Genomic DNA, 13346 nt, shown 5'->3' with positions numbered 1-13346 from the left:
GTTGGATATTAGGAAAAACTTTTTCATTAGGAGGGTGGTGAAACACTGGAATGCGTTACCTAGGGAGGTGGTGGAATCCCCTTCCTTAGAAGTTTTTAAGGTCAGACTTGACAAAGCCCTGTCTGGGATGATTTAGTTGGGGATTGGCCCTGCTCTGGGCAGAGGGTTGGACTAGGTGACCTCCAGAGGACCTTTCCAACTCTGATATTCTATGATTCCCTTCTGCTCCCCTGAGCCTGCCTAGCGCTGCACTGTCCCAGGTGCTGGTCTCCTCACTCAGGAGGCAGACCTTCCCCTTGAAGGTCTAGGAGAGACTGCCTGCTTCTCACCTGGGCAGCCTTTATATAGGGCCTAGCCTGGCCCTGATTGGCTGCCTCTTGCTCAGCCCTGATGGCTCTCTAACAGGCCTTCCGTGATTGGCTGCCGCCTTGTGCAGCTGCTCTGGCCTGCTGTACCCCAATCTGGCATGGGAGTGGGGCAGCTGCCCCATTGCAGGGTGAAAGACTGCTTTGTTCTAGGGTCCTTGAACAGTCTCTACTGTGTCTGCTTTATCACTGGATCATGGCAGCCTGAGAAGTTTATGCATTGTCTAACATAGTAAAGGCTAAACTTGTGGGTGGGAAGAAAATGAGAGGGAGATTTTTGAATATGCAGATTTTTTTTATGTGAAGGAAAATGTGGCTAACTTGATTGAGTCTGCAAATGAGGTCTGGGAAAAAAGCGAAGATTTGGGAATTTACCTTGCAAACTCCATTACTGTGATCATTATCAACAACTTTGCTTTAGGAGTTTTTCTAGGAAGAACTAATTTAATTATAACTTTAGGTGGATTAGTGTAGATTGGTTGCAAGAAGAGTCTGGAATTGCAAAAGCAGAGTTTTACTAGCATGGTGTTTTAAGGGATAAAACATGGTTTTTGTGATAAAAGCTATCTTCATTTTGGATTATTTATAGCAATTACCTTGGCCAACAGCATTTTCCTTTGATGTGTGCCTTTTAAAAACATTTCTACTTTTATCTTTGTTAGGACATTATAGGAAATGTTCACACACTTTCAGAAACTGTTTCAAGAAATGCTGGGGGGAGGAATAGCTCAGTGGTTTGAGCAGTGGCCTGCTAAACCCAAGGTTGTGAGTTCAATCCTTGAGGGGGCCATTTAGGGATCTGGGGCAAAAATTGGGGATTGGTCCTGCTTCAAGCAGAGGGTTGGACTAGTTGACCTCCTGAGGTCCCTTCCAAGCCTAACCTTCTATGATTCTATGAAATAGTTGTTTATAAAAATCTTCTAGTGAACTAGGGTGCAACGGAGAATTATTTTTATCTGAGTGTTGTACGGCAGTTAAATAGACCAGTTAATTATCCTAAAAGTCTGTGGCTCAACTGTTCTTAATTGTAAAAAATGCCCTGTTTATGATAGTCTCTGTTCAGGCAGCTAGTAGTTTGATGCTTTTTAAATATGAGTACAGTGTAATATAAACTACTGTAAAAAAAAAAAAAAAAATTAGCCACAGAACATCACTGCAGGAGATCCATACTTTGGTTAAGGTTAAGAACTACCATTTCAGTCTGGAAAGTAATTCTGCATCTGCAGCAATCTTCTGTAACATAGATAGATGAAAGCAAATGAAGAAGATAAAATTAATTACTTTTTGAAATTATTCAACAGTGTACTTCTGTGTGTATTGTTTACTGTGTGCATATTCTGTGTGTATTAACCCCTTTGCTGAATTTTATATTCATATGCTGCTGCTTCACTCTTTCGTTCTCAAAAAAAATTTCACATTTACATGGGATTTAGGCAGATGACTTCTATTAACCTCTGCATGTGGTCACATCCTATTTAAAGGTTTAAATCTTCTATCCTGAAGTCTGGAGATCTAGTAATGGGATATGACGCATATTGTGGAAAAGTTTGCTTTGGGGATTTTGAGCTACAGCAGCCTTAAAATTGTATTTCTTTTGGTTTAGTCTACAGAAAAGTGAAAAGAAAAGGAGTACTTGTGGCACCTTAGAGACTAACCAATTTATTTGAGCATGAGCTTTCGTGAGCTACAGCTCACTTCATCGGATGCATACCGTGGAAACTGCAGCAGACTTTATATACACACAGAGATATTGTTTCATGTTCTCTGTGTGTATATAAAGTCTGCTGCAGTTTCCACGGTATGCATCCGATGAAGTGAGCTGTAGCTCACGAAAGCTCATGCTCAAATAAATTGGTTAGTCTCTAAGGTGCCACAAGTACTCCTTTTCTTTTTGCGAATACAGACTAACACGGCTGTTACTCTGAAACCTGTCATTACAGAAAAGTGATAAACTTTCAGGTTACGTTTTTAAGTTAACTATATTTTGTTTGCTGGTAAAAACTATTGCTGAAAACCAGGTTTAAGACTAAACGCAATGAAGGATCTATTGTATTTAGCTCAGTGTTCTCTTAGAACTGTTTTTTTGGAAGGGCTGAGTTATAGAAGTGAAATATGAAGTCCATAACTTACACTAAGTGAATTTTTTAGCAGGAAAAAGATCTCAGAAAAAAAGTGCTCACATTTCTTTGAAAAGTCTTTATTCTCCTTGTTGATGTTGAGCAGTTTCTCTTTTAAGGATCACATACATTTTACCAGTCATAATAAATGCTGTTACATTATATAATGAATGATTGAAGTTACAAGGCTAGAATTAATAAAATGGTGCTCTTAGCATGCTATAAATTTGTCAATAGCTTTACATTATTTGCTAGCTCACTATTAACTAACAAAACTAAAGATAACTAGCTATGTTCATTTGTATATGGGGATACATTTTGTTTGATTCATTTTCATTTTTTAGTTATTTTACTGGTATTGACCCTAATGTTGCAAACAGTGTAATTGCTTAGACCCACATTGAAATCAGCGGAGAAAGATAAAAGGCCAAAATGTTTCCTCTGCAAAATCTAAAAAAAAATAGCATTCATAGCTCCCAAAGGTAGAGTTTTTAAAATGTGACCCTCATTAGATTTTTTCCCCCGCCTCATCTTCGACAGTTGCTGTCCATCTCCTTTTCTCTGGCTGTTCCTCCAGTTTTTTTGTTTCCTTTTTCTTCCTTCCCCTTAACCTGTTGTTCCCAATTTTATTTTACTCTTGAGCATTTCAGCTTTTTCTCTGAAGCAAGATGTTCAGTCATGTCAGGCATGTCTTGTATGAAAGTGCTTTATTAAATGGAAGATAAGGAATTAAAATCTGATGCTCCAGAAAAAACTTTTCTTCTGCATGAGTATCTGGTATAACGATAAGAATTGAAAGTAGAACACTTTACAAATTGTTATTGTACTACTAGCTAGATAGTTGTGCTTCCTCTGATTGGTCACAATTGAATCCACCTAAAACTAAAAAGAAAAGGAGGACTTGTGGCACCTTAAAGACTAACAAATTTATTTGAGCATAAGCTTTTGTGAGCTACAGCTCAAAGCAAAAGGGAAAAATATGAGGCATATTCAAGCAAACAAAACCCCAAGGACCCATCTTCTATGTTCATAGGGGGGACAAAGGTCATGCTCAAATATTATTAAAACCAGAGTTTTAAACATTGTGCTAAAGTAATGTCTTTATGTTCTGAATTGCACATGCTCTGATTTACAGCAACGCAGAGTGTTGCTGCTTATTTTTCCTGGTGGTTCCAGTACAGCCCCTTTGGGGTCTACCAGAGTAAAGACAAGTAAATATTTATTGAATCCACATGTCTAATGCTGTAGTTCTGTACCCTGTAAAACATTTAATAGTGTGGAGTAAGGTTTTTGAGCCATGTCTGTTCCTACTATTGGTAACTTTTCTATTGCTGCCCAAATGCATATATATCTAAATTGCAAACAATAAAAACAAAGATACCAGGGAAGAAAAGCATTACATGAGTTAGTGACTTGGATCTTTCAAATTGGATCATCTGAGGTGAAAGAGAATGATCAGGGGCAGTTGAACAGTTGAATTGCATGTGAACTACAAATACAGTTTTGAAATTCTTCAAGTAGACCCCTGTGCGTTCCCAATAATGGGAGATGTGCTGGTGGTGTAGCAGGCTTTATGGAAACCTCTAAAATCTCCACCTGTTGGAGGACCCATGCACCCTCCCTTTGGGCCCCAAATGTTCTGCAGGCAAGGATATAAAAAGAGAGCCCCAAGAGCCTCGGTTTCATCAGACTGTGTGGTATTGTGCAGGCCAGGAACACTGGCTGAGTGTCAGATCTAGCTCTCTGGAAACAGTTTCCAAGTGTCTGCCTTTAGATAAATTAATTATTAGGTCATAGTTGGTAGATAGTAGTAGAAAATTTGGGGGCCATTAGGCGCAGACATGCTGGCAGTTGTTCTCAGATCTGTGATGGGAGATACTAAAACTAAGAGACAGGAGTTCAAGGGATGTACTTTATGTTCAGTTTGTAATCCCCTCCCTGAACTGATCTATAAAATTGCTAGCCTCTCTTTCATATCAGTTTCCAAGATCTGTTTTGCCCTGGTGCCCGTATGAAACTTGCCAACAATTTATTGCTAGACTCAGAGGCCATCTTGCAGGTGACTGATGGGTAGTTAGGGAAAGCTAATATTATGGAATAAATTATGTAATAAAAATAAATTAATATTTATATAAAATGAGATTTGTCTCCTCAACCCACACCCTTCATAAGATGATTCCCATTTTAAAATGCAAGTAATTTGGGTCAGGAACCATGCCAATTACTGTGTTTAGAAAATGTTTTGCACAGTAAAGTCCTGATTAAAATCTCTTGACACAACCATAATATGCATATTTAATAACTAAATAATTAGACATTGGTAACATACACTGGGTGAGTATAAATATATAATCAAAATATAAAAAATGAGATGCAAATATCCTACACATGCCAGCTTTATTAACTGGTATTTCTAAAATTATTTTTTGAGTTTTAAGTAGTTTTGGGATCTTTTTGAAGGAGACTGTGGGGCAAATTCATCCATGGTGTAAGTCCCTTGAAGTAACTGGAGCTATACCAGAAATGAATTTGCTTCCATAATTGTGGCAATGAAACTTTGCATGGAATAGTCAATGTACATAATTATATCTGCCCCTCAACAGTGTGCTCGTATGTGGTGCAATATATAGCTGTCTTAAATTTATCCTTCTTGAGATACAGGTCACTTGAATCCTGATTGTTCATTGGAAGTCTTTGCAGACCTTACGCAGCCAGGGAATGAGTACCTTTGTTGTTTGAATAAATCAAACCTACCCATTTATTTTTTTTCTTAATGAGATTTATTCTTTATGCGGCAGAATCTTCTCTTTTGATAATTTATTTTTATCATGTTCAGCTTCTAACGGGGAATACAGAGGGATGGTAATACATAGCACATTACAACTAAAGATCTTGTAACTTGGCATGCCAAGTTATTTGTGTTCTTTAATGCGTGTCATCGTGACATGAAGCTGGTGAGCACCTCTTGTATTTAAGTGATTTCTGATGATTAAGTATCTGTTTGCTAGTGATCTAGAAAATGGTGCGTGATGGTTCATTTTATATTCATTTAAAAAAAAAGTGTTACTTTAGGCACGATAGAGCAGCACTAGAGAATGAATGAAAAATTGGGGGGATTCTGTGGAAACCTGGTTACTGACTACAATACAGAATACTCTGAAGGTCAGACAGAGTTTGGCAATAAATTGGAACAAACTCAAGTGTTGCAACATCAGAGAGAGTTTTACTTTGTTTTCCTAGAGGTCAGTGTGCTGATATACTACAACATTTCAAGGATTGCTATCCCAACTAGTTTATCTGTGAACACCATTTCCCTACCATTTCTTCTGTACAGTATGCAGAACTCAGTGTAAAATTTACATTTCTTTGAGGGGCATCTGTCTAAAGCAGAAGCATGCATATGTGAGTTGTGCTAACTGCCAGTGTAGAGAAGTGGGTTGCCAAGGTTTACAAGTAGACTCAGCTAAGCTTTTTTCACCTGACCTAGTAATCTTGGTTCTGGAGGTAACAATACAGAAAAGGTCCTTCCTGTGTTGTCAGTGCTATAGGTAGCCCTGGAATAGATAATACTTACCCACTTTATTCTTTGTGCATCCTGCAGTGAAGAGGTGGTTAAAACAGTTCCAAAAACAGTAGTGAACAAAGAGTAATATAGAAGTGACATTACACAAAGTAAAACTATTTCCCCATGTTTATTCCCCCTCCCCTCCTAGACCCCCCCCCCGCCCCAGTTCCTCTCACGTTCCTGTCAACTGCTGGAAATGGCCTAACTTGATTATCGCTACAAAAAGTCCCCCCCATTTTCCCCCCGCTCTCCTGTTGGTAATAGCTCACCTTACCTGATCACTCTTGTTACAGTGTGTATGGTAACACCCATTGTTTTATGTTCTTTGTGTATATAAAATCTCCCCACTGTATTTTCCACTGCATGCATCCGATGAAGTGAGCTATAGCTCACAAAAGCTTATGCTCAAATAATTTTGTTAGTCTCTAAGGTGCCACAAGTACTCCTTTTCTTTTTTTTTTTTTTTTTTTTTTAGAAGTGACTTAAAAATTCTTCAGTGATTTTCTTGCTTCTTAGAATATCTTACCACTTGTCCACCAGGTTTAAAAAGAGTATGTATGAATGCTGACCATAATACTGATGTAATGGTGTTAACTTCCTAATATGTGAGCTGCTTAGTATTCAGCAGAGATCGAGACAGAATATTACATGAGACATTCAATCTGAAAGCCTTCTCCTTGATTTGTTTTTGGCATCCAAATTGATGCATCTGAGCAAACACATGATTTGAGATTCAGTTCTTGTCAGTGTTAGAGACCACTCAGATGCTGTTCTGGTGTGTCCTTTTCAACTTAACTGTTTTGGGTTCTAATCTGCAGTGCACTGTGGAAAATGTCTGCATAGTATGTTGTAAACATTTTCATCATTTTAGACCTAGATGAAAAGGATTTCTATTTATTCAAGCTTCAGATGATTTGCAATCAGCTTTCTCAAATGGACCCAAGAACTTGCTTAAAACTTTCAGTGTGGTAATGGTAAAAAATAAACAAAAAATCATTAATGAAATAGATGGCCTTGTCCCAGATTGTTATCTTGCACCCAGTTTATTCAAAGTAATGAGTCAGTTTTTCTCTTCCTGTTTCCAGGAAATGAATGGCATGCTAAAGAGCATGCTTTCAGAATGGTTTTCTACCGGATTCCTAAACCTGGAACGAGTCACCTGGCAGTCACCTTGTGAAGTGCTTCAAAAGATTAGTGAGTAAGTGCCAAGAATTTCCAATGTTTGTTGAAGTAGTTTGAACAACGCGTTGGCTCTTCTGCAGACACTTGTGCAGGTCCCAACTCAAGAAATTGCATTCCTATGCTCTACTGCAAAGTATGATTAAAGAATTGCAACCTTACACATACTGTTTAGCACATACGTTGATTTTAACAGAATTATGTAGATCATAAACAATATCCTTGGGGCGTGAGATGATTCATTCTTATGGTCTTATTCAACATAAATTAGAGCTGTAGGCTCTGGGAGAGTATGCTTAGAGCCAAGAAGAATCTTTCTTGTGATGGCCATAAAAGACACATAAGTCTATTCTGCTGCTGGTGAACTCTACATAGTAAGAAGTCAGTGTAGTGTACCAAGACGATACATCTAATCAAATATTATTGTAATTCTTCAGCAGTCATGTACAGTATGCAGAACTCAGTGTAAAATTTACAGTTAAAGCTTTGTTATCCAGCATGTTCAGGGAATGGGTAAGTCAAAAATTCCAGTTAACTCACAGAGAGGAAGTTTGGATGCAGGAGGAAGCTGGAGGTTGAGAGGCAGGAGTGGGTGGAGGTGGGAGGAGGCTCGGGGCAGAGGGTTGTGGTTTGAGCTGCCGGATCCGGGCAGTGCTCCCCTCAGGCAGCTCCTCGCAAGCGGTGACCTGTCCAGAGGGGCGCAGCCAGGCAGCTCTGCACGCAGCCTTCGCCTGCAGGCACTGCCCCCGCAGCTCCCATTGGCGCGGTCCCCGGCCACTGGGAGCTGCGGAGCTAGTGCTCGGGGTGAAGTGGGGGCAGCGCACAGAGCCCCCTGCCTGTACCTCTGCCTAGGAGCATTGACTGTGGCCAATGGGAGCTGCGGGGGCGGTGCCTGTGGGCAGAGGCAGCACGCGAAGCTGACTGGCTGCACCCCTCCGGACATGTCGCTGCTTGTGGGGAGCTGCCCAAGGTGAGTGCCGCTCGGATCCGGCAGCCCGCACTACAATCCCCTGCCCCGGATCCGGCACCCCAAAACTCCTCCCAGATCCCAACCCCCTGCCCCGAGCCCCCTCCCCAATCCAAACTCCTTCCCAGACCCCGTACCCCCTCCTGAAATGCTGGTTTATAGAGCTTTCTGGTTTGTAAAGTGCCGGATAACACAGCTTTTCTTGTAAATTGAGGTCAAGTTTATACAAGTGCCTTGACAATCAGCAATATTTATTTGTACCTTCCTGTCTTGTATTCAGAATTGCATTGATTCCATTGGAAATGTATGAATCAAAGTTCTATTGTGCTGAAATTTTTTTGCCATACTTTGAACTCTAACAAAAGCTTTAAAGAAAACAACATCTCTAAAGAAAGAGTTGTGAGGGCAGGCAACTTCATCTGTTCTTTGTAACACAAAGAAAGTAAAATGGTGATACAAGCTAGGTCTGCAAAACAAAAATAAGTAATAGAAATCCAAGTCTTCCAAGCTAGAGACTGGAGCATAAGAATTTTAAGACTAAAGTTTGTTCAATGAGTATTTAAAAAGATGACTGAGGGAATTTGTGTTCTACAGAAACTTCTTAATAAAAGTTATTTAGTTTAATTAAGACTATATGTGATTAATCTGTGGATATTGATAAATTAAAGGATTTGAATAGAGTACTAAAACTGGTTGAGGAGAGACTTCACGTTCTTGTTTCAGTGTTTTACATGAACCTTTTTGAAATATTAATTTATAAAACCTTTCACTAATATCTAGATTACTTTTTATAAAAAATGACACCATTCTGTGTGCATGCAACAAAAGTATTAGCAATAGGATCGGATGAGGAGGTTGGATTTTTAAATTGTATTTGAAAATAGCATTCCATCAGGATAGACGGTAATACTGTGAGGAACCATTTTGCGCTTAATGTGTAGTGCTTTTCATCCAAAGCTTTCAAAGTTCTTTACAAGGGCGATCAAATATTTTCTCTATTGTACTGTTGGGGAAACTGATGCCTGAGGGGATGTGATATACCCAAGGTCATTCAGTGAATCAGTGGCATAGTGATCTAATCTGATCTCCTATGTAAAATACAAACTGCAAGCTGGAATTTATGTTCCAGAGAAGGCTGTAGACAGACAGAGAGTGTGTGTAAGTGAGAGATATTTTACAAAATCTATTATGTTACAGTTTGAGGGTGAATTTCATTTATAGCCCGATCCTGCCCTATTGATGTCAATAAGAGCTTTGCTATTGACATTAATGGGAGCAGCATTGGGTTGATACAGTGGGTTGAGTGAAGTCTGTCTTTTTAGATGAAAATCTTAATTTTTTTAACCTCCTATTCAGTTCTGAAGCAGTGCATCCTGTCAGAAACTGGATTGATATGAAGCGTCGAGTTGGGTCATATAGAAGGTGCTACTTTTTTGCCCACTGTGCAATCCCCGGGGAACCATTGATAGTCTTGCATGTAGCACTAACCAATGAAATCTCCAGCAGCATCCAGGTACAGTCAGCATATTCTATACCTACTCCAATGTTTAAATTGCTAAATAGGCTTGTTTAAAAAAGGTTGGTTCAGAATGGATCAGAAGTCTGTGTTAAACTCTCATTTTGAAAATCCAAGTTAAGTCCTTGGTGCTACTAATGGCACTTCTTATTTTTTCAAGAATAACTCAGTGAGTTAATGATTTAGGTGATGTATGTGAATTGTAATACAGTCTTTAGAATAAGTGGCAGGAATCTTTGTTCATTGAAGAAAAAGGTCTATTTAGGTGGTTGTGTTAATGATACCTGCCAGTAATGGGTGGTTGGTCTCTCCCCCCCCCCAGTAATGGTTAGAGAGCTAGCTTTCAGAGTACAGTGAAAGCTGTGTTGTCTGGCACTTCACCAACCGGCAAGCTCTATAAACCGGCTATAAATGTCTGGTCTTCGTTGAAAGTCCGGTTGGCGCAGGCTCTCTACCTGGCTCCGGGTGGCTCCCTGAAAGTGGCAACATGTCCCTGCTGCTCTAGGCACAGGAACGGCCACGGGGGATTTGGAGTGCGGGATGTAGTGATTAGAATATCTTTTATACTGTGCTAGAGTTTGACTTTGTCTCAATAGATTGAATACAGTAAGAGAATGGAAAAAACTGTCAACGTTATTAATAAATTAAAAAGTAGTAAAATGAAATAAGTCTTGTGGTGATGGTGACTCTTACTAATTTTTTTTCACAGGCCATAGTGAAAGAGGTTCCCCCTCTAGAAACAGAAGATATGAACAAAATTACTACAGCCATTTTCTATTCAATCAGTTTGACGCAGCAGGGACTTCAGGGTGTAGAACTGGGGACTCACCTCATCAAACGAGTTGTTAAAGAATTACAGGTAGATGTGGTAAATTACACTTCGGGGTATTGTTCTGCCAGAGTCCTTTTTTTCGGTAGTCACTGTGCCTCATTGCTCAAGATGTAGAGCTGCCATGGATTCTCATTAAGCCTTTGACCTTCCGAGGGCTGAAAAATCTTTTTCCCATCTGTATTTAGTAAATCGGCACTAAACCTTAATATTGGCTTTTTGATTTTCTGTTTTTTAAAAAATATGTGCGTCTCTTCAACTTGTTTGGTAGCTTTCTTTAGCAAAATACCTCTTAGCTGACCTAGTTAGAAGGGATTTTTCTTATCTGAATGCAGATTTTTTTCTCAGTGCATTATAGTATGTTTTGTCATTGATATTATATACAGAGAGAGACACACACACACCTCTTCTTTGTTTTTGGAAACTAATAAGTTAGATGTTTGAGGTTCAGATTTTAAAAATAATGAGGTTAGAAGGGCTTAGGAGCTGATATAGAAGGTGTAAAATAAGACCTCTTGTGGTCCAAGTCCAGGGTACAACTCCTTTTCCTCCTCTTCCTCCTCTTCTTCCTAAAAATGTCTTTTATTTACTGATTGTTTTAAACTGTTGAAGTTGAACTCTTAGTACAGGTAATTTAACTTCTACATTGGTGCAGAATGTAGTATTTTGGTATAGTACAGAGAACTGTGGAATGGAATATTGCAGGTAAGTCTAGGTCCATATTAAAGTAATTGCAACTATTTATTTATCATTGGCAATTTCTTTGCATTGTTACTAACATTTCACTGCAAGGTGAACAACTAACTGATCAACATGTCTCCTATTCTAATTAGAGCTGATCAAAAAATGGAGTGAGCGAGTGAGTGTGTGTGTGCGCGCAGAAATCTTCCCTTTTTAAAATTTCCCAACCACCTCTAATTATAATAAGAGAATAGCACTCTGTTGTGCACCCAAATAATTGATGTGGAGTATGGATTGTATAAGAATTTAGAAATAGTATGTGAAAACACTACTGCATTTGGGCTATCAGTTGCGTTGTAATTGTAAATAAAATGTCTGTGTGTGTCTGCTATTTTACCTATTGTAACAAACACATCCACCATTCTAGACTCTTGGAGAAGAGTTTATTTTTCTTGTAGCTGTTAGGAATAACTGTTGGAGGATCTGTTCTTCCAATTAAGCTGAATTAACATTTTCAGTTTAGTGAGATAGGGTATTGGAGCATATACACACAGATACATAAGTCCTGACATAAATTGGGGCTATCAGAAATGCATATATTCTGACTCTCCTGTTTTAATCAGAAACATATACATCATGAAGTAGTTGAACTTCAATGTGTCAGTTAGTTTTGTAAAGAATTTAAAGAAAAGAATAATGCATTAATCCTTAGTATTGCACTAAACAATTGCTTTGAACTGTAAGCAAGGTAGATAAAATATAGTGAAAGCATTAATAGTATAAGAAATGTTTAGTATGAAACAATACTCTTACTGAGAGAGGCATTAGAAAATCCTGACTTCTCATTTTATTAAGTTAATATTTAAGCAATCTTGACATGTGCTCAGGCACTTATGTTCCTTGGGATTGCCCAGAATCTGTTGTTGTGAGTTCTGGAAAAATTTGGTTTTCTGTTACAGGATTAACTTCTGTATGAACTTGGTGTTAGGTCAGACACTTAGGTTGTCAACTTCTTAAAAAGTAACGTTTTAGTCAACAAAATAAAATATTAAAAATGCAGTCACGTTTGCTTTTTCCAAGATGGTACTGAAAAGTCAGTGCAAATCTATCAATTTAAATGTAGGGCCCTATCTTACTCGCACTTGTTGAAAACAGAAGTAGGCTGTTTAATGCCTGAGAGAGGCAAATAGGCCTCTTTTTCACTGTAACGATCTTTTTGTAGATGTAGAGACTAAAGAACTTAATCACAAGAGTATCTGGAAAAGATGGGGAGTGAAATTTACATACAGTGTTATAACCGAGTCATGCAAAGTGGTGTTCTCGCTTGATTTTAATGACAGCTGAAGATTCTCAGCAACTTTGAGAATTAGACCCTACAAAGTTAGAAATCCTTTAGTGTCCTAAATTGGGATTCATAGTGTTGTTACATAGTGAAATTCAAAATCCAAGCATTCTGGGCATTAAACATTTTAATTTTGGCTTTAGACAGGCATTTAGGAAGTTGTCTCATTAAAAGTTTAGCTTGCTCATGTTAAGTGCCAAACTAAATTACTGTGTTTTGCTCTACTTGCTGGGTGTCATTCCTATAGATAGTTAGGCAGTAATATTATTCTCATGACTTGATTTTAAAAAATAATCCTTGGGGAGAATAAACAAAGAGTATAATGACAATATGAGAAAATATGTACTATTATTTGTTTGTTTACACTCCACTATATTTGATTAATTCCAAATCACTTAATTTCAAGCCTCTGTAACTTTTAATTTCCTAAGGAAATGACCATGTTCTGAATGTTGCCATCTTGAAAATGTTTAAATGTAAAAATTAGTGAGAACCTGATAGCTGAGCATTTGGCAGAATACTGGAGCTATATTTTAACTGTGTATTGGAATTTGGAAAATTTTAGGAACAAATTGATCATCTGTACATAGGGTTTCCGAACAATGTGTTTATTTTGGAATACAGTCTCTGTGCTTTTATATATCAGTGTACTGATGATTTTGATTATGTAATCATAATTTGTAAAAGCTCTTGTGATGGATGGCTATGAGCGGTTTTCTGTTACTCTTGGCGTGTTCTGTGACTAGTTTTTAGGTCAGATGTAATAGGGAAATATATTTGATGGA

The 13346-nt window shown here is 38.3% G+C and overlaps 1 protein-coding gene across 3 annotated transcripts in view; it reads left to right on the top strand.

Annotated features, from left to right (window-relative positions):
• MLYCD (malonyl-CoA decarboxylase) overlaps positions 1-13346 on the top strand; it is a 45355-nt gene that overhangs the window by 11059 nt on the left and 20950 nt on the right. For all 3 annotated transcript variants that reach the window (XM_077831512.1, XM_077831514.1, XM_077831515.1), the window contains exons 2-4: positions 7133-7245; positions 9550-9706; positions 10419-10568. In XM_077831512.1, coding sequence (XP_077687638.1) covers positions 7133-7245; positions 9550-9706; positions 10419-10568 — 420 coding nt within the window. The remainder of the gene's footprint in view (positions 1-7132; positions 7246-9549; positions 9707-10418; positions 10569-13346) is intronic.

Source organism: Eretmochelys imbricata, chromosome 12 (genome assembly GCF_965152235.1).
Source record: "Eretmochelys imbricata isolate rEreImb1 chromosome 12, rEreImb1.hap1, whole genome shotgun sequence".
Lineage (NCBI taxonomy): Eukaryota > Metazoa > Chordata > Testudines > Cheloniidae > Eretmochelys > Eretmochelys imbricata.
Note: the sequence above shows the minus strand (reverse complement) of the source record. Positions and strands in the feature narration are given on the sequence as shown.